The sequence below is a fragment of the Lepidochelys kempii genome, chromosome 3 (genome assembly GCF_965140285.1).
Source record: "Lepidochelys kempii isolate rLepKem1 chromosome 3, rLepKem1.hap1, whole genome shotgun sequence".
NCBI classification, from domain to species: Eukaryota; Metazoa; Chordata; order Testudines; family Cheloniidae; genus Lepidochelys; species Lepidochelys kempii.
This window is the reverse complement of record NC_136382.1, coordinates 92,270,258-92,291,837: the sequence shown is the minus strand read 5'-3', so window position 1 is coordinate 92,291,837 and position 21,580 is coordinate 92,270,258. Positions and strand designations below refer to the sequence as shown.

The following is a 21,580-nucleotide window of genomic DNA, read 5'->3' as shown; positions in this document are numbered from 1 at the left end:
CTGTGCTGATTGCTGTAATCTCCTCCTCTTTGGTATCCTGATATCCACATCTTCTTGGCCTTTCAAACTGACTCCCTATTTTGAGTATCTCCACTGACTCTTCCTTTTCCACACACATCAAATTCAAGCTATTTGCTCTTCCCCCCGCCACACACACAAGGTACTTTATGCTCTGTCCTTCCCTCCTTATTTGCCCCTGTCTCTTTTTAGTTTTTCCTGCACCCCACATCCTCAGCCAACGACAACAGCTTTGAGACCCCATTCATCCGTTCCTTCCACAACCATCCCAGGGTTTTTTCCCACATTGCCGTACGCTGAATGGCCTTTCCTCATTTAAATCCCTCCTCAAGACTTGCTTCTTTCACAAGGGCTACAAGAAATTTGCCAAGTAAGCCACTGATCTCATTCAACTTACAAAAGCAAGCCAACAAACCTACTTCACCATCTGGTGCACTAACTTACTCTGAGTTACTGAATCCCTAACAATATTGCCCTTGGTCCTGATTGTGGATTTCTGCTAACCACCTCCCTTTTGGTTTAACCTTTGCCCATGTTGGAGTTTACAGCTCAGCTCACAGTTCTTTTCAGCATAACTGGAACTGCCTACTGTGCATACGGGGAAAATCATCTCAGAAGTGTTGTGCAGACACAGTTCACTAGGGGCAAGTCCCACTTTACATTAACCTTACACAGACACAACTGCCCACAGCGAACATAACAAACATAGCAGAGAATAGATCCTTAGGTTTCTAGCCCAGACTGTTGCCTTCCAAATGTGAATCAAGTATAAAATGATTAATTTCTGTCTAAGCCTGGAAACAGACTGAAAAATATCTGTGAGATAAGATGGGTGAGATAGCATCTTCTATTGGACCCAAGGCCGGCTCCAGGCACCAGCGTTCCAAGCAGGTGCTTGGGGCGGCAGTTAGAAAGAGGCGGCAGTGTTTCCGCCGCCGCGGCAATGCGGCGGCGGCTTCTCCGTCCCACTGGCCGTGGCGGTAAATCGGCAGCAGCTTCTCCCTTTTGCCATCCGCAGCGGCAGGTTTTTTCACTGCTTGGGGCGGCAAAAACGGTAGAGCCAGCCCTGATTGGACCAACTTCTGTTGGTGGGAGAGACAAGCTTTTGAGCTACACAGAGCAGTTCTGGGAAAGGTCCTGAGAGCGTCACAGCTAAATACAAGATTAAACAGATAGTTTAGCATAGGTAATTAGCACTTGTTCTAAGGGACCATTCAAGGTAAAGTGGCTATTAACACCACTGTAGTCACAGGACAAAAAGGGGGGTTAGTGGGTAGAGATTGTTCTAAGCTCCCCCCCACACCACCCCCAAAAAACACCTGTAAATCAAGAACAGACAGCCCCATTCGCTTAAACTAGCCCTCTGAAACTCAATGAACTTAAATTTCAACACTGTTAACCACTTCACTGCACAAACATATAGCTAACTACCCTTATCTCACAATCCCAAACTGTGTTCCATGCCTTCTGGGGTCTTCTGCCAAGCTGCCAAAACCTCCAGAGTCCCCTCTAACAACTTCTCACAGGTAGCTGTGTGTTTGTTGTCAGTGCAAAAATCTGTAGCATAATGAACATTAAAACTTAGGAGCGGAGTAGAATAGAGTGAAATTAACTTTCAAAATACATAAACCAAGGGTACAGAGTGGCTCATTTCCATATTTAATTCAATATGAGCGACTCCAACCAGGTACAATGGCTGCTCCTTTTTGAGCAAGCCAGTAGAAGTCACCAGCGTCTAATAGTTAAGGTGTGCTGGGGCTCCCTCTCCTGCAGCCCTCTGCTCCAAACTGTGGGAGGGCTGGAGCGGAGGGGAAACCTGGCTCACCACTGTTGCTTTTTGGGGAGAGGGGTGACCAATCAATCTAAACAATTACACTCCATCCCACCATCAACCTCAGCCTGGTCCAGTCCACACAAGAGATCCACTTCCTGGACACTGCAGTGCTAATAAACAATGGTCACATAAACACCACCCTATACCGGAAACCTACTGACCGCTATTCCTACCTACATGCCTCCAGCTTTCACCCTGACCACACCACACGATCCATCGTCTACAGCCAAGCTCTGCGATACAACCGCATTTGCTCCAACCCCTCAGACAGAGACAAACACCTACAAGATCTCTATCAAGCATTCTTACAACTACAATACCCACCTGCGGAAGTGAAGAAACAGATTGATAGAGCCAGAAGAGTTCCCAGAAGTCACCTACTACAGGACAGGCCTAACAAAGAAAATAACAGAACGCCACTATCCATCACCTTCAGCCCCCAACTAAAACCTCTCCAACGCATTTTTAAGGATCTACAACCTATCCTGAAGGATGACCCAACACTCTCACAAATCTTGGGAGACAGGCCAGTCCTTGCCTACAGACAGCCCCCCAACCTGAAGCAAATACTCACCAACAACCACATACCACACAACAGAACCACTAATCCAGGAACCTATCCTTGCAACAAAGCCCGTTGCCAACTGTGCCCACATATCTATTCAGGGGACACCATCAAAGGGCCTAATAACATCAGCCACACTATCAGAGGCTCGTTCACCTGCACATCCACCAATGTGATATGTGCCAGCAATGCCCCTCTGCCATGTACATTGGTCAAACTGGACAATCTCTACGTAAAAGAATAAATGGGCACAAATCAGCTGTCAAGAATTATAACATTCATAAACCAGTCGGAGAACACTTCAATCTCTCTGGTCACGCAATCACAGACATGAAGGTCTCTATCTTACAACAAAAAAACTTCAAATCCAGACTCCAGCGAGAAACTGCTGAATTTGGAATTCATTTGCAAATTGGATACTATTAATTTCGGCTTAAATAGAGACTGGGAGTGGCTAAGTCATTATGCAAGGTAGCCTATTTCCCCTTGTTTTTTTCTCTCCCTCCCCCCCCCCCCCATGTTCTGGTTAAACTTGGATTTATGCTGGAAATGGCCCACCCTGCTTATCATGCACATTGTAGGGAGAGTGGTCACTTTGGATGAGCTATTACCAGCAGGAGAGTGAGTTTGTGTGTGTATGGGGGTGTGGGGGTGAGAAAACCTGTATTTGTACTGGAAATGGCCCACCTTGATTATCATGCACATTGTAGGGAGAGTGGTTGCTTTGGATGAGCTATTACCAGCAGGAGAGTGAGTTTGTGTGTGTGGTTTTTGGAGGGGGGTGGGGGGGTGAGAAAACCTGGATTTGTGCTGGAAATGGCCCACCTTGATTATCATACACACTTTAAAGAGAGTTGTCACTTTGGATGGGCTATTACCAGCAGGAGAGTGAGTTTGTGTGGTGGGGGGGGGGGGGGTGGGGGGTGAGAAAACCTGGATTTGTGCTGGAAATGGCCCACCTTGATGATCACTTTAGATAAGCTATTACCAGCAGGAGAGTGGGGTGGGAGGAGGTATTGTTTCATGGTCTCTGTGTATACAATGTCTTCTGGAGTTTCCACAGTATGCATCCGATGAACTGAGCTTTAGCTCACGAAAGCTCATGCTCAAATAAATTGGTTAGTCTCTAAGGTGCCACAAATCCTCCTTTTCTTTTTGCGAATACAGACTAACACGGCTGTTACTCTGAAACTCTTCAGATTGGTATTTAACGTAATCCAATGACCTAATACTGAATCTGTTTTCAACTTTTTCTCCATATTTACCTTTTTCATATGAGCAATTCGAATAAAGCAGGACACAATATCCCCAGTGTGCCACGTATCCGCTCATGAAGGTGTTGCCTACAACGAATATGCAAGGCTGAAAGTGTGCCATTACAAGTCCTCTTGTCCTGATGACCTATTCCAGCAGTGTGGATGGGAACTCCCCATGTACTTGAACCATGCTCATGGCTTGGACTTGCTATGGTTTGGTTCAGTCTATGCTATTAAATAGATCCATGTTTTAACTGGGTCCCCTGATATAGCTGATTTTGTTTTGTAGATGGGAACTTAGAACACAGTTTTGCTCTCAGCACACAAAGCTTCAGTCACTTGCTTTACAAAGGACTGTATTTACTTTGGTATTTTTAAATAATTATAATATTACACAGAGAAGTAAATGTTGCTTTGTTCATTTAATCTCTCTTTGTACTGGCTGGGAACCAATGCTCTTTCCTTGTGGTGTGTACTGTAAATCAGAAAGCTAAGATTATTGGCGCTAACCTACATTCAGGTTCTGGACATGAGGTAGCAGCTAGCCTGGAGCTGACTGGAAATAGGTTGGTGATAAACCAAATTTAGAATAACTCTTCTGTTGCCTTAATGAAGGATTGTGCTATGACTACTGGGACAAAAGTGTCCCACTGCAACTAAAAACACAGGAGCCAAGACAACGTGATTCAAGGAGAAAATACCTTTTTCACTGTAAAAAAATATGTAAAATGCTTAGCCATAGGAACAGTATATATATATTTCTTTTTTTTAACCCTGAATTGAAATATCTGAGCTATTAGCGATTATCTTTGAAAAGTCATAGAAGATGGGTGAGATTCCAGAGAACTGGAAAAGGGCAAATACAGTACCAATCTATAAAAAGGGGAATAAGGACAACCCAGGGAATTACAGACCAGTCAGCTTAACTTCAACACCTGAAAAGACTGATTAAGCAATCAATTTGCAGACGCCTAGAAGATAATAAGATAAGTAACAGTCAGCATGGATTTGTCAAGAACAAATTGGGTCAAATCAACGATTCTATGATTCTATGAATGGTGCTATGCAAACATAAAATATGATTATTTTATTTTACTCAAAAATTATTTTCTATATCCAATGACACGGAATAGTGATGTACATCATCTTTGTCTTTAGCTTAGTGTGCAAGCTGAACACAAGAACCACTATATTGGCAGCAACAAATCCAAAAGGCCAGTATGACCCTAATGAATCAATCTCTGTGAACATAGCCCTTGGCAGTCCGCTGTTGAGCAGATTTGACCTGGTCTTAGTATTGCTAGATACGAGAAATGAAGACTGGGATCGCATAATTTCTTCTTTCATATTGGAAAACAAAGGTAAGAATAGACTCTTTGAATGTATCTAAAGCTTCTCCTCCGCACTGACCTTTCCCAAATGTTCTACAGCCCAGTTTTGGAGTGACCAGTTTAGTGACTGAAAGGGTAGTTGAGTTGATTTTCATTTGATCCTTGATTTCATGCACGGTGCCAGTTGTGATGTGGTTGCCTGTCCATTAGGAATCGGACAGAGACCACCAATCCCTGTCACCTAGATCAGTGGCTCTCAACCAGGGGTCCAGGGCCTCCTGCAGGGCCGCGAGCAGGTTTCAGGGGGTCCGCCAAGCAGGGTCAGTGTTAGACTTGCTGGGGCCCAAGGCAGAAAGCCGAAGCCCTGTCATGTGGGGCTGAAGCCTGGGACCCTGAGCCCTGCCATCTGGGGCTTAAGCTGAAGCCTGGGCAACTTAGTTTTGCAGGGTGCGTGGGGCTCCAGGCAATTGCCCTGCTTGCTATCCCCTAACGCCAGTGCTGACTTTTATATGCAGAAAAAGAGTTGTTGTGGCACAGGCGGGCCGTAGAGTTTTTTTATAGCATGTTGCAGGGGGCCTCAGAAAGCAAGAGGTTGAGAACCCCTGACCTAGATTACTAAACACCTGTCAGATGGTGACAACTTTCGATCAGCCTCACGCCATGCCTGCCCCTTCTACCGTGTCCTCCACACCCGCTTCCCTTCCCTTTCCATTTAGCTGATCCCCTACTAAGTAACATACCCTACAAAGTAAAAGTGGAACTAACATGACATTTGCTGCCCTCATATTGTTCACTCGGCTTGTTTGTTGCCCCTCTTCCTCTACCCTGTCTTGTCTAGTTAGACAATATTGTCTCTTGATTCCTTGTACTCCCCATGTGTCTGTACCATTAGTTGTGTCTCTTGTCCTACACTTAAGATTGTCAGCTCTTTGAGGGAAAGACTGTCTTTGTGTTCTGTGTTTGTACAGCATCCTTGCTCAATGAGGTCCAGGTCCATGCCTGGAGCTCTGAGGTGCTACACTAATAATAAATAAATAAAAAGATGAGGAAAATCTTCTTGCAGTCTCTCCTCCAGTGCACACCTGTGCCACATCTGGCACATAATGATTGGCCCTATAAAATATGTAAGACAGCGAGAGGAGATAATCATATATTTATGTGGTACTTTTCATCTCAAAGATACCTGGGTGTTTTGCAGACTGAACAAGCTGATAAACAGTGAGCCTGATCTTGCTCCCATTTAAATTGATGGGAGCTTTGCTGTTGACTTTACTAGGAGCAGGATTGGATGTTGGAGCCTGGGGTGAAACACAGCAATGTTACAAAACACTTCAGGGCAAGAACTTGCAGCAGAGCATGAGCAGTTTAAACAATGGGGAAATTAGGTAGGTAGTGTAGGCATAGAATCATGCTGGGCATGTGTAAACTTGCATGTAGCTTGATCTGAGTGCAAGGTTAAATTGTAAACAATGATGTGACAGGTTGTGGACTGGAGACGATGTTTTGGGGCTAGGTAAGTGCGAACACCTTGAACTGATAAGCTTGAAATGTCATTAAGGTGAGGACATCAGCAATAAGTCCTTACACAATCTGCAAAGCAGTTGGTTCCTACATGAACCCTATGATGTCCAAATCGATTCAATTAAAGAAGTTTAGATGTTAGGAGCTAGGAAATAGAACATGAGTGACACGCTGGACAAGGTGTTCTGGATAAGCTGAGTGGAAAAGGTCTTGGAGAGAATCCCAACGGATAGAATGTAATAACCCACTCTGGAATTTGGCCAAATCATAGATGAGCTAAGAGAATGTTAGTCCCTTTCTGCCCAAAATGTAATAAAACCTCATTGTACGTTCATTCACCTATTTAACAGGAATTTTTAGGAAAGCATTTTATCTCTGTCATTGTTTTGAAGTTACTGACTGAGCACTTGTTATGCAGGATGCCCAAGCAAATCAGAAAACCTCTGGAACATGGAAAAGATGAAGACCTACTTTTGTCTTATAAAGAATCTACAGCCAAAATTGTCTGATGAGAGCAACCTGATTCTTGTCCGTTATTACCAGATGCAGCGGCAGAGTGATTGCAGAAATGCTGCCCGAACTACCATTCGCTTATTAGAGAGTTTGATACGCTTAGCAGAAGGTGAGCCCGTGGCAGTTTTTGTTTTTCTGCCTAACAATTAACTTTTTTTTTAAAAAATGGACATGTTCGAAGTGCAATTATAGTTCATAGGTTAAGTAGTGACCTTACAGCTAAACTAGGGATGGATGAACCACCTGGAGTTTTAGCATTAGTGAATCTGTAGGTTTTGTGGGGTTTTTAGATATACAAAACTAGTTTGAATTTTAATATATTATATTCCCTCCCAAAAAAATGTAAATCAGTGTAAGAAGTTTAGAGGGAAATGAGCAATGATTAATTACATCCAAAGGACCCAATACTGCAAACACCCAGCTCATGATGTCAGTTAGCCCAATGAGCCCACAATGACTGGCTCCTTTATAAATCTAATAAAGCTGCATATGTCCATTGTAGCTAATTGTGTAAATATATTTCTGGGCAGAGATTTTTAAGCAAGAAATGTGGATTAATTAATTAGTTAATATTTGCACAGCACTCTAAAAAAGTAAAGGATTACATAAATCACATGGTTTTTACTTAACGCCTGGCTCAGGGCTTATTTCTTTAATTTTGGGTCCAATCTTGCACATTTCAATCACACCCCACTCCTGCTCAATCTGAAGCCAGAGGGATTATTGCCTGAGGAAGGCATAAGAAAGGTGTAAGGATTTGGCCCTTATTATCCCATAACGTTACTAAAAATAAATATTTCATTTTAAATACCAAGAATGCAGTCCACATTGTGTACTAACGTGCTACAAAATTTCATTTTAAAATCAAAACTTTGAGTTTTAAGAACAAAAAATAAAGGAAGTGTTAAATATCTAGGGTAGTGTTCTTTTATCCTTTAAAATGGCTTAACAGTTTTTGAAAATGAATTTTAAAAGAACATACAGTAACTTTGTATAACAAATTTCAGCCCAGAGTGATGTTTTATTTTGTCAAAGATGTCTCTCTTATTAGTCAGTTGTTCCTATTTGAATTTCTTTGTGTGTGGGGGGAAGGGGCGGAGGCCAACGGGGAAAGATTGTTTTGTAAACCTTCCTATCATTTAAAGCCTTTATCCTGCAGATACTTTCATGCTATTTATGTTATAAAGTCTTTTACATAATTATGTATTTGCAATATTGGGGCGTTAACTAGCACTTTATATTTTCAAAGTGTTATGAAAAAGTACCATTTTCTTGCTTAAAAATGACTGTCCAACAGCATAATTACACAACCAACCACAATGGCTTAGTATGGTGAATTATTTGCATTATATCCATTCATAAAATTAATTCTATTTGGGGTAATGGTGGTTATGGGAAGCAAAGCAGGAGAAAAAAATATGGAAAATGCATGTTTAAATAACGTTAAGGCTGTGACACAGACCAACAAAAGAAAGGAAATGCAAAGTGCAGACTATTGCTTAAATCATGTCTTTTGTCACCCAAAATGAAAGGTTAGCTTTAATTTTAAATTTCCTTCTTTTTATTAGTTTGTGTTGCTATCAATATATTTGGATAGATAAATATTATTTTATACCACATTTATCATCATGGTCTCTGAACACCTTACAGTTATTTAAATGTAGCCTTTTGCTTTTCTTTCTTCCAATTCCTTCAAACTGTCATTGAATCTCAAATCCAGAAGACACACCTCATTTCTAATTAGGGGAGTTAAGTTTTCCCAATTCTGCAGACACTTATGACAGTGAAGTCAATGGGACTATTTTTATGCTTAAAGTTAAACACATGCATAAATGTTTTCAGAATCAGGCCTGAATTTGTTAGCCTCTGGTTGCTAATACAAACAAATGCTTTTGAACTTCAATAACTTCTTTTTTTAATGCTCATTTATTTTTGCTAGCCCATGCTCGATTGATGTTTAGGGACACTGTAACTTTGGAAGATGCTATAACAGTGGTCTCAGTGATGGAATCGTCGATGCAGGTAAGCTTTCTTATAGGAAATGACACTACTACAATCCCATTCTATATGATTCGATCCATTTAAGGAGACTACTATGTATAACACTCTCCATCTCCTTGGAGAACAATCCATTTTAATATTCAGACATTGAAATATAATTGAGTTGAGAAACTGGGTTATCACGGATGGATGAATGCCACTTGTATTTTTTCAGTTAGACATTAGCTATTATATGTGAGAACCAAAAAAAGATTTGAGTTTTGAAAAAGTTTTAGAAAGATTAACAGGTGCCAGAGCAGTGTAAAGGGACTGAGCATAAATGAGAAGCAGGCCCAGAACATTTAGTCGTCATCATCATAGTTTGTCACTCCAAAATTGTAGCCAAGACGTGGTGGTGTCGCTTATATCAAATAGTTCTTTGGGAGAACAAGGTATTGACAGGTAGCACTGCATCCGGCAGGATTCAAGTATTTGCCTAGACTCTCCATATTCATATTTGCAGCATTCCATTTTGTCATATTGTCACCATCTTTGCCACCCCAATTTGGAGTACATCATTGTTTTTGTTTGAAGTCAGTCCCTGGGGGAGTTGTTCTATAGGAACCAGGTTCTCCCAGAGCATCAGCATTTCCTGCCATGTTGTTACTCTGTAGCCTTCCATGGTGGTATTTTGGGGTAAGGGATTTTCAGGGGCAAAGCTCTTTTTGGACTTCAGTCTCCTGTGTGGTGGAATGTGTCCGAACAGTGGATGTCTTGACACATGCACCTGTTTTTGTTTCTCCTTTTTACTGAAGACATCCCATCTTACAAATATGCATGCAATTCATGTGAGGCAGTATGCTGACACCATGGGAGTTGGTTTCAAAGTGCCTGTGATGATCCTACAGGATTGACTGAGTTCAATATCAGTTTTGTGTGCATGGCCCAAGCAAGACCATACTGATGTATAGTATTCTGCAGTCAAGTAACACAGACTGAGACGGATTGCTCGGAGTGTTTTTGGAATAGCTCCCCATTTTGTGTTGGCCAGTTTCTGGAGTATACAATGCCAGGAATTCACTTTCTTTTTCAGCTTCTTTATGTGCTCTTTGAATGTCAGTATTCAGTCTAATGTGACCCAAGGTACACCAGATATTCATAGTGCTCAAGGATTGTACCATCCTGCAATATCTGGAAGTCTCACTTGACCTGGTGGTATTTCAGGTGGAAGGTGCACACTTGTGTCTTACTGGAGTTGGTATTTAGGAACCATGTGCAATCGTACTTTCCAGGCACCACTCAGGGAGCCAGTTAAAATGTGCTCAGTATCCTCAAATCTTTCCAATTGAGTGGCAATTCAAAGAGCATCAGCATACATTTAATCTTTGCACATGAGGGGATTCTGCTTGGTCATTTGTGTAGATATTAAACAGCAAGGGTGATAGCACTGAATTGTGGGGTAATCCACTCTGCAGAGTACATCATCAACTCTTCTGACCACCCATATCGACAAAGAAACATTGATTTTCGAGCAGGGAGGAGATGATGTGGACCTTCTTGCTATTTCGCAAAATTCTTGCTTATTTCACTAAAAGTGCATGATAGTTCACAGTGTTTAGTTCAGATAGGAGACGAATGAGAAGGGAACATAGTAAAATATTGCAAAATAATGAATGGTATAGAGAATGTAACTGGGCATTCCTATTTGTCATTTCTCATAATACAAAATCAAGGGGACATTCAGTTAAAATGAAAGGCAACAGACTTAAAACCAATAAAAGGAAATATTTTTTACGCAATGCATAACTAACCCCTGGAACTCATTGTCAAAAGATATCATTCAGGCCAAGAGCTTATACTAATAGGCTATTTGAAGGGATATGAATCCTTAGAGTTCAGGGCATAATCTATCCACTAACAGAAGCTAGGAAGAAACATCCCCTATGAGTAGGTTATCCCCAAATTATCCGTGAGGGGTTTTTAGCACCTTCATCTGAAGTATGTGATGCTGGCTCTATCTGATCTAATAGGACATTTCCCGTTTTCTTGTACAGGTTGGTATCTCAAGACTATGAGAAACCATATATGCAAATGATACATTTTATGTAGCACCTTTCAAGCAGAAAGACCTCAAAGCATTTACATGGAATCATAGGACTGGAAGGGACCTCCCGAGGTCTTCTAGTCCAGTTCCCTGCACTAAAGGCAGGACTAAGTGTTCTCTAGACCATCCCTGACAGCTGTTTATCTAACCTGCTCTTAAAAAATCTCCAATGACAGAGATTCCACAACCTCTCTAGGCAATTTATTCCAATGCTTAGGAAGTTTTTCCTAATGTTCAACCTAACCTGCCCTTGATACAATTTAAACCCATTGCTTCTTGTCCTATCCTCAGTAGTTAAGGAGAACAATTTTTCTCCTTCCTTCTTGTAACAACTTTTTATGTAATTGAAGACTGCTATCATGTCACCCCTCAGTGTTCTCCTGACTAAACAAACCCAGTTTTTTCAGCCTTCCCTCATAGGTCATGTTTGCTGGACCTTTAATCATTTTTGTTGCTCTTCTCTGGACTTTCTCCAATTTGTCCACATCTTTCCTGAAATGTGGCATACAGAACAGGACACAGTACTCCAGTTGAGGCCTAATTAGCACGGATTAGAATAACTTTTTATGTCTTGCTTACAATACTCCTGCTAATACATCCCAGAATGATGTTTGCTTCTTTTTGCAACAGTGTTACACCGTTGACTCATATTTAGCTTGTGATCCACTATGACCCTTAGACCTTTTTCTGGTGTACTCCTTCCTAGGCACTTGTTTCCTGTTTTGTATGTGTACAACTGATTGTTCCTTCCTAAATGGAGTACTTTGCATTTATCCTTATTGAATTTCATCCTATTTTCTTCAGACCATTTCTCCAGTTTGTCCAGATCATTTTGAATTTTATTCGTATCCTCCAAAGCACTTGCAACCTCTCCCAGCTTGGTATCATCCACAAACTTTATAAGTGTCCTCTCTATGTAATGATCTAAATCATTGATGAAGGTATTGAACAGAACCAGACCCAGAACTGATCCCATTTTATAGACTATGGCCATGACCCTGCTGCTTTTTCTCAGACAAAGCTCAGAGAGGTAGATATCCAAAGGCAAAAATGGCAGTTGGGCATCTATGACCTGCCACTGACTTTTTAATGTGAGTTAGGTGAGTAATTGGCACTTGTGCCTTTGAAAATGTGTCCCACAATCGCGTCAAATGGAATTTTGCTTCTTCAAGAACTACAGATTCTGACCCTATACAGCGTAGAAAGATTACTGTAGTCTTTGCTGAAATGCAGCCACTAGAGGGTTGGAACAGGCTAGCTTTTTAGCATCATGCAGCAACATTACACAAAGGGTAAGTTAAGAAGTGATGTAAAATAACATTTTCAAATAAAACTGCAGTGGGAAGTTAGGGAGACAGGATATAATTACCAGATTAGAATTTGACAGGATACTGGTTTTAAATCAGTACTGTTAAAAATCCTGCACACACTCTTGTATATACACAAGACCATCTTTAATTACCGCCTTTTTTTTTCAATTTGATGAAATAAGACTTAAATTAATACACACATTACACTCAAATGTTCATCCACTCAGAGTGCAGAAAGAAAGTAAAGTTGTTTGTTTCATAATTGTATATTACTCTTTTATTTATGCATAGCCCTACACGGTGACTGACTGAGGGGGTTCTGAAATGCATAATTAGCACCTGTCTAGTGGGCGTCCGTGGTAGTTTGCCTGAAGGATTGCAGGATTGGGCTTGACATTAGCTGGTATGCTCTTCATAATTACCCCAACATGCCGAATACCTGCGCATCTCAAGACCACTATGGGGGCCATGTGTTTTCAACCACTTGTGACGTGCGAATTTTCCTTTGTAACAGCTTTTTCGTGAAGGGGGGTCATTTATTTTTATTAAAAGATTTTTTTTTAAAACAAACAAGAAAAACTGTATTCATTCAGTACCTGAGATGGTTGAAATCTCTCACTCTGAGGACTTAGATGGCCCACAACACCATAGTATCTGAACATCTTTCTCTGTGTGCTAATCACTAGAAACAATTAGGGTTGCTTATAATTACAGTAGTTCATAGTTCCTTAGTATCTTGTTCTCTGCTTCCCTCTTTTTTTCTTCCCTTGGTTAACAACAGCATTTGCTACTTACTTTTTCAACCTGTTTTGTTGGGATTTCCTTTATTTTCTTCACTTTTGTCCATTGAATTTGGTGAGAGACCCATAGTTTCTCTCAAAAAGCTTTCTTATTTTCTCTCCAACTGTCAATTTTTAGAGTGTGGGAGGGTGATGGAAACAAACAGGTGTTTGAATAATTCTAGAGGGGCTGGCGGCTGCCACCTTTCAGCTTTGCAAAGACGAATCAAGCCTTGCATTTGTAACTCCTACAATATCCTACCCCACCCAGTGCATAACCAAGGGTCATGGTGTTTAGCTCAGTAGTCATGTATTTCTGCTGGTCCTCTTGAGCAGCTGACTGGCTGGTTGGCCTCTCTTGTTCTTACCTCTTTTTATTTCGTTGTCTTTACCCTTTATTCCACCTTTATTTTTCCCCTGTTCCCTATAGTCTGTCTGCCTCCTCTTATCTCTCCTTCTTGATTCATTCCATTCCCTTGCTCTGTGTCCTCCTGTTGTCTTGCCTGTCCCTCTTTCCATCCCACATTTTACTCTCAGCCTTGATTTACTCCAAAGTTTGCTCTCTGTCCTTCTTACCTCCATCTTTCATTCCATGATTTCCTCTCCTTATCCATCTCCTTCTCCTCTCCCTTGCTTTCAATTTGACCCTTGTACTTCTCATTTTCAGTCTCCTTTCCCAGCTCCTCAACCCTCACATGCACATCACTGTTCTCCAGTTGTTGGGAGCACTGCTAACTCCTTTGAGTGGTTGAGAACCTCTGGTGCTCTGCTTCTTGTTCTGCCTACATGTGTATCAAACAAAGAGCTAAATGCTGATCAGAAGTGTTGAACATTTGGACTGGCCATGTGGCAGCTGGATGGGCAGCACTCCTGTATTTTTTGTGTAAATCCAACTAATAATAATAATAATAATAAACAAAGAGTCTGACCTTGCAAACACTTATGCATGTACATAACTTTACCCATGTGAGTTGTCCCGTTGACTTCTATGGAATTACTTGTGTCAGTAAAGTTACTGAGTATTTGCCACATCAAGTGCTAAAATAGCCAATGGCAGGTTGTAGATAAAACTGTCTTTGGTGTTAAAATCTGATGCTGAGTAACCAAGATGTTTCCATTCTTTTGGTGGCACAGGGAGGTGCACTTCTCGGAGGCATCAATGCACTGCATACCTCATTTCCAGAAAACCCAACGGAGCAGTATCGAATGCAATGTGAACTCATCCTGGAGCGACTGGAGCTGCAGAATCTTCTGCATGAAGAATTCAAAAGACTTGACAGGTGATAATAGGAAGATTAACAAAAGAATCCAATAGAGTAAAAGGATTGCTGACAATAACTGTACTAAGAGATTCAAAAAATAGAATTTGACTTAGGAAAGCGACCTTCAGTGGAGTTGAAAAAGCAGGGGATTTTTAAAATAGCATACTGAGATCATTACAATATCATTTTTCATTCTGGGATTATTGAATTTATGGAGGGTTAAATAACAATTTAAATGATTTCTCAACATACATCCAGATAAATTTAATCTAATTCCAGTAAGGTCAGAAAGTTGCTCATTGTGGCTGAATGATTAATTTTATTAACCTTTTGATTCCTGTTTGTTAAAGTACAGCAAGCTTTGCTTTATTTTTTTTTAAAAGGTTATTTTATGTTTGGCTGGTTAGGATCCCTTTCTTTGTGATAACAGGTGATAAGTCTGGATCAAAGTTATTTTTTTGGGTGATATATTTTTCTTGATTCTCACTGGATGGTCATCAGCTTTTAGCTCATTGGTATCATCTTCGGAGAGTCTATTTGTTTTAATAATAGAAAACTCCTTTTAATTTATTGAGGCTGAGGCAATAATAATCTAAAGAAAAATAACTTTTGTCTCCTGAACTGACAGCAAGCTCCATAAGAAACACATACTTGTTTTTATTAAAGAAAGATAAGAATATTTTTTAAAGGAATAAAAGCAGCTGCGAAAATATGAATTTCCCTTGAAAAATTTTCAGTTCTGTTTTATAACACAGCGTAAGTCACATTCCAAATAAGCATACAGAGCAATAAAAGCAACTGAAATGAAGATGAAAGTGAGCTAGCTCCAAGAGACCAAAGCAAGTTTTAAAGTAAAAAAAGTTCACATCATTTTTGCTGCTTTTTTTTTTTTTTTTAAGATCCTTTCTACCTTGGAGAAACCACATAATAATTAATAAATGCCTTACATTTATATAGCATCTTCTGTCTCAAAGAATACACAAGCCATATGTGGTACATAGGAATTATTTTACCCACCACTGAAATGCAGTCACTTCTGAGATGGAACATGGCTGTTGTTTATTCGTGCATAAAAATACTGATTTAGGACATGAAGTGAGGAAAAATAGTATCTCCAGTTAAAATGGGTGAGTTTAGGCGGAATACATTAGACTGATATTTGGCCAGAACACTTCTGTTTCGAAAAGAGCTATGGAAATGAAAACAACCACCATAAATGGTGAGAACCTGGTTTCACAGAGCATCCAGAAAACTTCACCTCGAGCACTATAGAGCTTCTTAACATGTTGGTTCCATAGTCACTCTGAGGGAAGTGAATCATTTACTGAATCACCAACAACCACTTCTTCATGCAGCATCTAAATTTTCCTTACCTGTCTCTCTTCTAAGGTTTGACCCTGCTTAGCATGAGATCTGATGAGATCATAGTTCTAGGAAGTGTCACTGCAGGGTGCATCACTCATAAGCACTACAGGCATTTGTGATTCTGTAAACCCATTTTTAAAAAATGGAAATAAAAAACCACAACTCTGGTTAACTTCTAGAACTTGTTGGTATATCTTAATGCAGGGTAATGATCAGGGTATGTTATGTATCTACTCTTTAAAACAGTAACCTTTTTGCCTAACTCTAACTGTGTGTGTTACATTGTGAATAACCCAAAAAGAGAATATGCACATGCAGAAAAAAGGACTTAAGTAAATAATACTAAATATAAATTATATTGTCAAATGGAATAATATACATTTTCATACTAAAATCCACTTTTTGTTTGAACAAAGTACACAGGCAATTTGCAAGAGTGAACCAAATATGTCTGTAAATGCTAGTATTTAATAAGTATGGACCAAATTCTGCCACCCTTACTTGTGCTAAGTAATGCCTTACTCCATAAATAGTTCTCCTCATGGAGAAAGGCACTCCTTACCATGAATAAGGCAGCCAGATTCTGCTACTTTAATGCAGGAATCTGCTGCAAGAGCAAAAGGAGATCAGACATTGCTGCACTACGGCCGGTGTTCTATATGGGACATAGTGATTCTGTTATGCTGCTGGATTCATTTGCAGCCTCTCTACTCTTATTTTTATATAATATATAAATATATTTATATAATAGGAGCAACTAAGGAGAAAAAGGAAGAAAAATGAAAAATTAACCTACTTACCTGTAAACATATTTTTTCTTCCTCATCCGACAGATCACAGAATGAAAATTTATGCCAGCTGCAGCCTGGAGTGACAAGCAAAAATACTACTCTTGGATCCTTAAGTGATGATACCTTTGGGCAGTCAGAGCAAATGTCCCAGACAGAACTGTCAGACCAACAAGGGAATAACTGCAAACAGCAAAATTCTTTGGTCAAAGGGAGAAGTAAAGCTGACACACATCTAGCGTGCTCAACTAGCCAGGCAGCTGGTAAAAACAGAGATACAAATTACCTGAGTAAACACAATGAAAGCAGCGATGATGGCAGCTTGACCTGGTTTGACAGCATGGTAGATGGCAACATGGATGCTGAAGAAAGTGTTCAGCAGTCCCTAATCCGCAAGAGACCTCTAGATAATTTGGCTTTGAAAACACTGAATGATGAATCCTGTTCTAAAGAAAAAAGCGATTCAAGACAAAGCAGGGAAACTGGGATGGGACAGTCGCTGGCAAGTGTGGACCTCAATGTTACTTTTAGACAGGATGTAGTTTCTGATATTGATGAGAAAAGGACAAAAGGACATAAAAATCTTTATTCTGAGGCTAATATTAAAGATCCAGCCTCGGTAAGTGCTAGTGTGCCTGATTCCATGGTGACACAACAGGTCTCTAAGAAATGGCAGAGATTGCGCACAGAGAGAGCTCACAATTTTTGTGCAAGTACACAAGACCCCGAAGTAGACACCCTTTCTTCTCCATTGTCTTTCCAGTCAGCAGCTGACCCAGGAGTTCCTTCAGGCGATATGAATAATGTTTGTGCGATAGGAAAGAGTAGGAATAATGTGCCAGTAGTAGCTGAGAAGCTGGTAACTTCTATGAGAAAAAGAAATAAAGACCAAATTATGAAGGAAGCAATGGCAACAGGTTCCCATGAGCCGGAAATCACTGAGACTGAAGGACCTCCAGTGGCTAAACTGGCTAAATTTTCATTCAGACAGAGGACAAAATTTGTTCATTCTTCTGAAAATATGAGCAATGCAGAATTGCCTCCCTCACAATCAGAGGCTGTTTTTAAGCCTCACAGGGTTTTGAGAGCTGTAGCAGAAGGGCAAGAGCCAGAGGAAGAATGTTATTCCCCTGCAAAACACCAGAAAAAACTAACGAGTTTAGGAAACAATAGTTTGGAGAAGAGACCCCTTGATAATAAAAGAAAGGAGCAGCAGCAAAATGAAACCTTACAAAGAGAAATCAAAGAAGCTACAACTGGACACTCAGAGACCAAACAAATCGCAGATATTAGACACCATGCTGTGTTAACACCAACTGCTGAGAAGAGCAGGAAAGCAGAGGAAATGTCTGGTGGCCTGAGCACAAAGGTGTGTTCCAGCACATTAGCAAAACTAGCCAGGTTTTCCTTCATGTCACCTCCTGAATCAAAATCGGAAAATCCACAGTCACTTAACGTTACCAGCAACAGCAAGGAAAGCCAGGGACTACCTCTGAAGACCCATGCTGAGAGCACCAGCAGCAAAAGAAAGTGTTTTGGACTGGGAAATGCCAGCAATAAAAATGTGGTCACAGGAAAATCTCTCTTCTCAATAACAGATTTAGATGATGCCACATTCGATTTTGATTGGGATGAAGAAATTAGGAAAAACCCAAGGTCATAAACCATACTACCTTTCCCCAGCCCCAATCCACCTGTCATTATCAATATATTACTGGGAAACAATATCACCCATATTAATTATTTCCAAAGCTTTCAGACAGCACCTCAGCTGGCATAAATCAAAATATTTCTTGTAAATTATTGGAGCTATGTCAATTTACAGCAGCTGAGGATTTGACATACACCACAGGTCAGATGCTACTTTTACCTCTCTAATTGTTTACAAGACAGTTTATAATATCTGTTGACTGTTTCAGTTGACCTGATATAACTTGAAAACTCAAGTGATTTGTAATCATATTCAGAGTATAGTGGTACCTGCAAAAGAAGCAGGGTTAATTGACATTTTTTTTCTTAATTCATCTCATAAACCACACACCATTCTAACTGATCTTGTGTCCCATGTACCATTTATTCCAATCTTTTGAGGACAGTGTTAGCAACAGGGCGAAGCAAAAGCTAACCATGTAGTTATATTTTGTTCCTCCTTTACATGCCTTCTCCCTTGATGCATTTAGTGATGTATTATGATGTTGTGATATGTGTTCCTGTGTTATCAATATAAAGAGAATTTTGCTCTGTCTGTGGTTACTGTGGTCCATTGTCCTTCTGATGTGTGGGGGGATGTCTGCTTTTTTTATTTATTTTTTTTTAACCCGTAGTATCCACTGGTCCAGGCACTTGTTAATAGGATCTTGCAGCATGCATCTGTCCATGACAGAGTGATGGCTTGTGCTGAGTACTGGGGTTCTGTATGCATTTTGGTGTCACCAATGTCTATCTTTACCTCAGAATTACACCTCTCTTCTAGAAAATTCCCCTGAAAATAGATCAGTGGTTTTCAAACTTTTTTTCTCGTGACCAAGTTGAAGAAAATTCTTGAAGTCCGCGACCCAACGCAGCTGGGGATCAGTGGTTTGGGGTGTGGGATGGGGCTCTGGGCTGGGGGTGCAGGTTCTGGGCTTGGACTGGGGATGAGGAGTTTGGTGTGTAGGATGGGGCTCCGGGTTTGGTGGGGGCTCAGGGCTGGGGATGCAAGCTCTGGGATGGGGTCAGGGATGAGGGGTTTGGGGTGCAGGAAGGGCTCTGGGTTTGGGGGGGGTTCAGGACTGGGGCAGGGGATTGGGGCACAAGGTTGGGGCATGGGCTTACCTCGGGCGGCTCCCAGTCAGCGGCGGTGCTAAGGCAGGTTCCCTGCCTGTCCTGGCACTGTGGACCGCACTGTGTCCCGGAAGCAGCCAGCAGCAGGTCTGGCTCCTAGATGGAGGCACGCAAGCGGCTCCGTGCGGCTCTTGCCCGCAGGCACCCCCCGACCCCAGCTCCCATTGGCCGGAGTGCAGAGCCGATACTCAGGGCAGGGGGCAGTGTGTGAAGCCCCATGGCCTCCCCACCTAGGAGACGGACCTGCTACTGGCTGCTTCCAGGGTGCAGGGCATTGTCAGAATAGGTAGGGACTAGCCTGCCTTAGCCAGGCAGCACTGCCAACAGGACTTTTAATGGCCTGGTCAGCAGTGCTGACCAGAGCCGCTGCGACCCAGTGCCTTACATTCCGCGATCCAGTACTGGGTTGCAACCTGCAGTTTGAAAACCACTGAGACAGATGACATTCTCCCAGTGGGATAGCACATATAGAAATGCTTGTTCTCACACCCTTTCATGCCCTGTGAGATTTGCAGAACTGTTAGACCTACAAGGGAATAATTACAAACAGCAAAATTCCTTGGTCAAAGGGAGAAGTAAAGCTTTTACACATCTAGCGCCCTCAACTAGTCAGGCAGCTGGTGATAACAGAGGTACAAATTTCTTGAATAAACACAATGAAGGCAAAATCCCCCAAAGGGTGCCCTAAATGTAGTCAGTTTAACACTTTCTTTGGCTAAAGGAATTTGCCAGAATCCTCTCCAGACATCTAGCTTAGAGAATACTGTAGATCCTTTCACTTTCAGAAGGAAGTCATTCAGTGTTGGGAGGATAGATTTTTCTCTCACAACTCCTTCATTAAGTCTTTTAAAATCTACACTGATTGCTATTTTCCATTTTGCTTTATAACTAATACCATTGGGGCACACCATGCTATTGGCTCAGAGATTTTCTTGATTATGCCAATCCATTCCATTCTCTTTAACTCAGTTTCCACTTTATGAGATAGGAATCCGGTGAGGTGTATGTACAGTATATGGTTCACCACTGTCTCTTAAGGTTATTGGTACTGGATTTCTTTTCAAAAGTCCAATATCACCAAATATTCCATTGAGTTCTTCCACCTTTCTCATTAGGCCCATCAAGGTTGCCACATGCTGGCTGAGAAGGCTGTTGGTCTGTGGTCCTTTGATTACATACATTATAAATGCATAGCTTTTGTCTGTGTAAGTTGTTTCTGTGATAAACTGGTCTGTGCAGTTCAAAGTACCTCCAGGGCTAATCAGAGCTGTATCAGGTGACTTCAATGCTAGCAGGGGTGCCAGAAGCAGGGGAGACCAGGGGGGCATGGCCCCCCACTTTTTAAAAGTAGGAGGGGTATGCCTGCCCACTTTTTAACACTGGCATAGTTTAGGTGGCAGGAGGCCGTGTTGCCCCTCCAAACTGCAAACCACCAAGAGTAGGGTTGCCAGGCGTCCAGTTTTTGACCCAGTCAGCAGTGCAGTGGGGCTAAGGCAGGCTCCCTGCCTGCCCTAGCTCCGCACGGCTCCCGGAAGCAGCTGGCATGTCCTTGCCCCCGCCCTGAATGCCAGCTCCACAGCGCCCATTGGCTGGGAACCGCAGACAGTAGGAGAGGCAAAGGCAGGGACTACAGGCACAGGCAGGACACAGAGCTGCCTGACTGCCCCTGAGCCTGGGGCCACAGGGACAGGCCAGCCGCTTTCAGGAGCCACCTGAGTTAAACGCCGCCCAGCTGGAGCCTGCACCCCAAACCTGCCCCAGCCCTGAGCCGCCTCCCGCACCCTGACTCCCTCCCAGACCCCGCACCCCCTCCCACACCCCAAACCCCTCATCCTCGGCCCCGTCCCAGAACCCGTACTCCCAGTTGGAGCCCTCACCCCCTCCCACACCCCAGCCCGGAGCACCCTCCTACACCCCAAACCCCTCATTTCTGGTTCCATCCCAGAACCCGCACTCCCAGCCAGAGCCCTTACCCTCTCCCAAGCCCCAGCCTGAAGTCCTCTCCTACAATCCTAACCCCTCAACCCCACTCCCAGCCCAGAGCCCCCTCCTGCACCCAAGACCCCTCATCCCTGGCGGCACCCCAGAGGCCACACCCGCAGCTGGAGCCCTCATCCCCTTCCGCACCCCA

The 21,580-nt window shown here is 42.1% G+C and overlaps 1 protein-coding gene across 2 annotated transcripts in view; it reads left to right on the top strand.

Annotated features, from left to right (window-relative positions):
• MCM9 (minichromosome maintenance 9 homologous recombination repair factor) overlaps positions 1–18,866 on the top strand; it is a 74,085-nt gene extending 55,219 nt beyond the window's left edge. For both annotated transcript variants that reach the window (XM_073337161.2, XM_073337160.2), the window contains exons 9-13: positions 4,832–5,034; positions 6,944–7,147; positions 8,978–9,060; positions 14,346–14,491; positions 16,672–18,866. In XM_073337161.2, coding sequence (XP_073193262.2) covers positions 4,832–5,034; positions 6,944–7,147; positions 8,978–9,060; positions 14,346–14,491; positions 16,672–18,289 — 2,254 coding nt within the window. In that variant the 3' untranslated portion in view covers positions 18,290–18,866. The remainder of the gene's footprint in view (positions 1–4,831; positions 5,035–6,943; positions 7,148–8,977; positions 9,061–14,345; positions 14,492–16,671) is intronic.
• Positions 18,867–21,580: the final 2,714 nt, after the last annotated feature.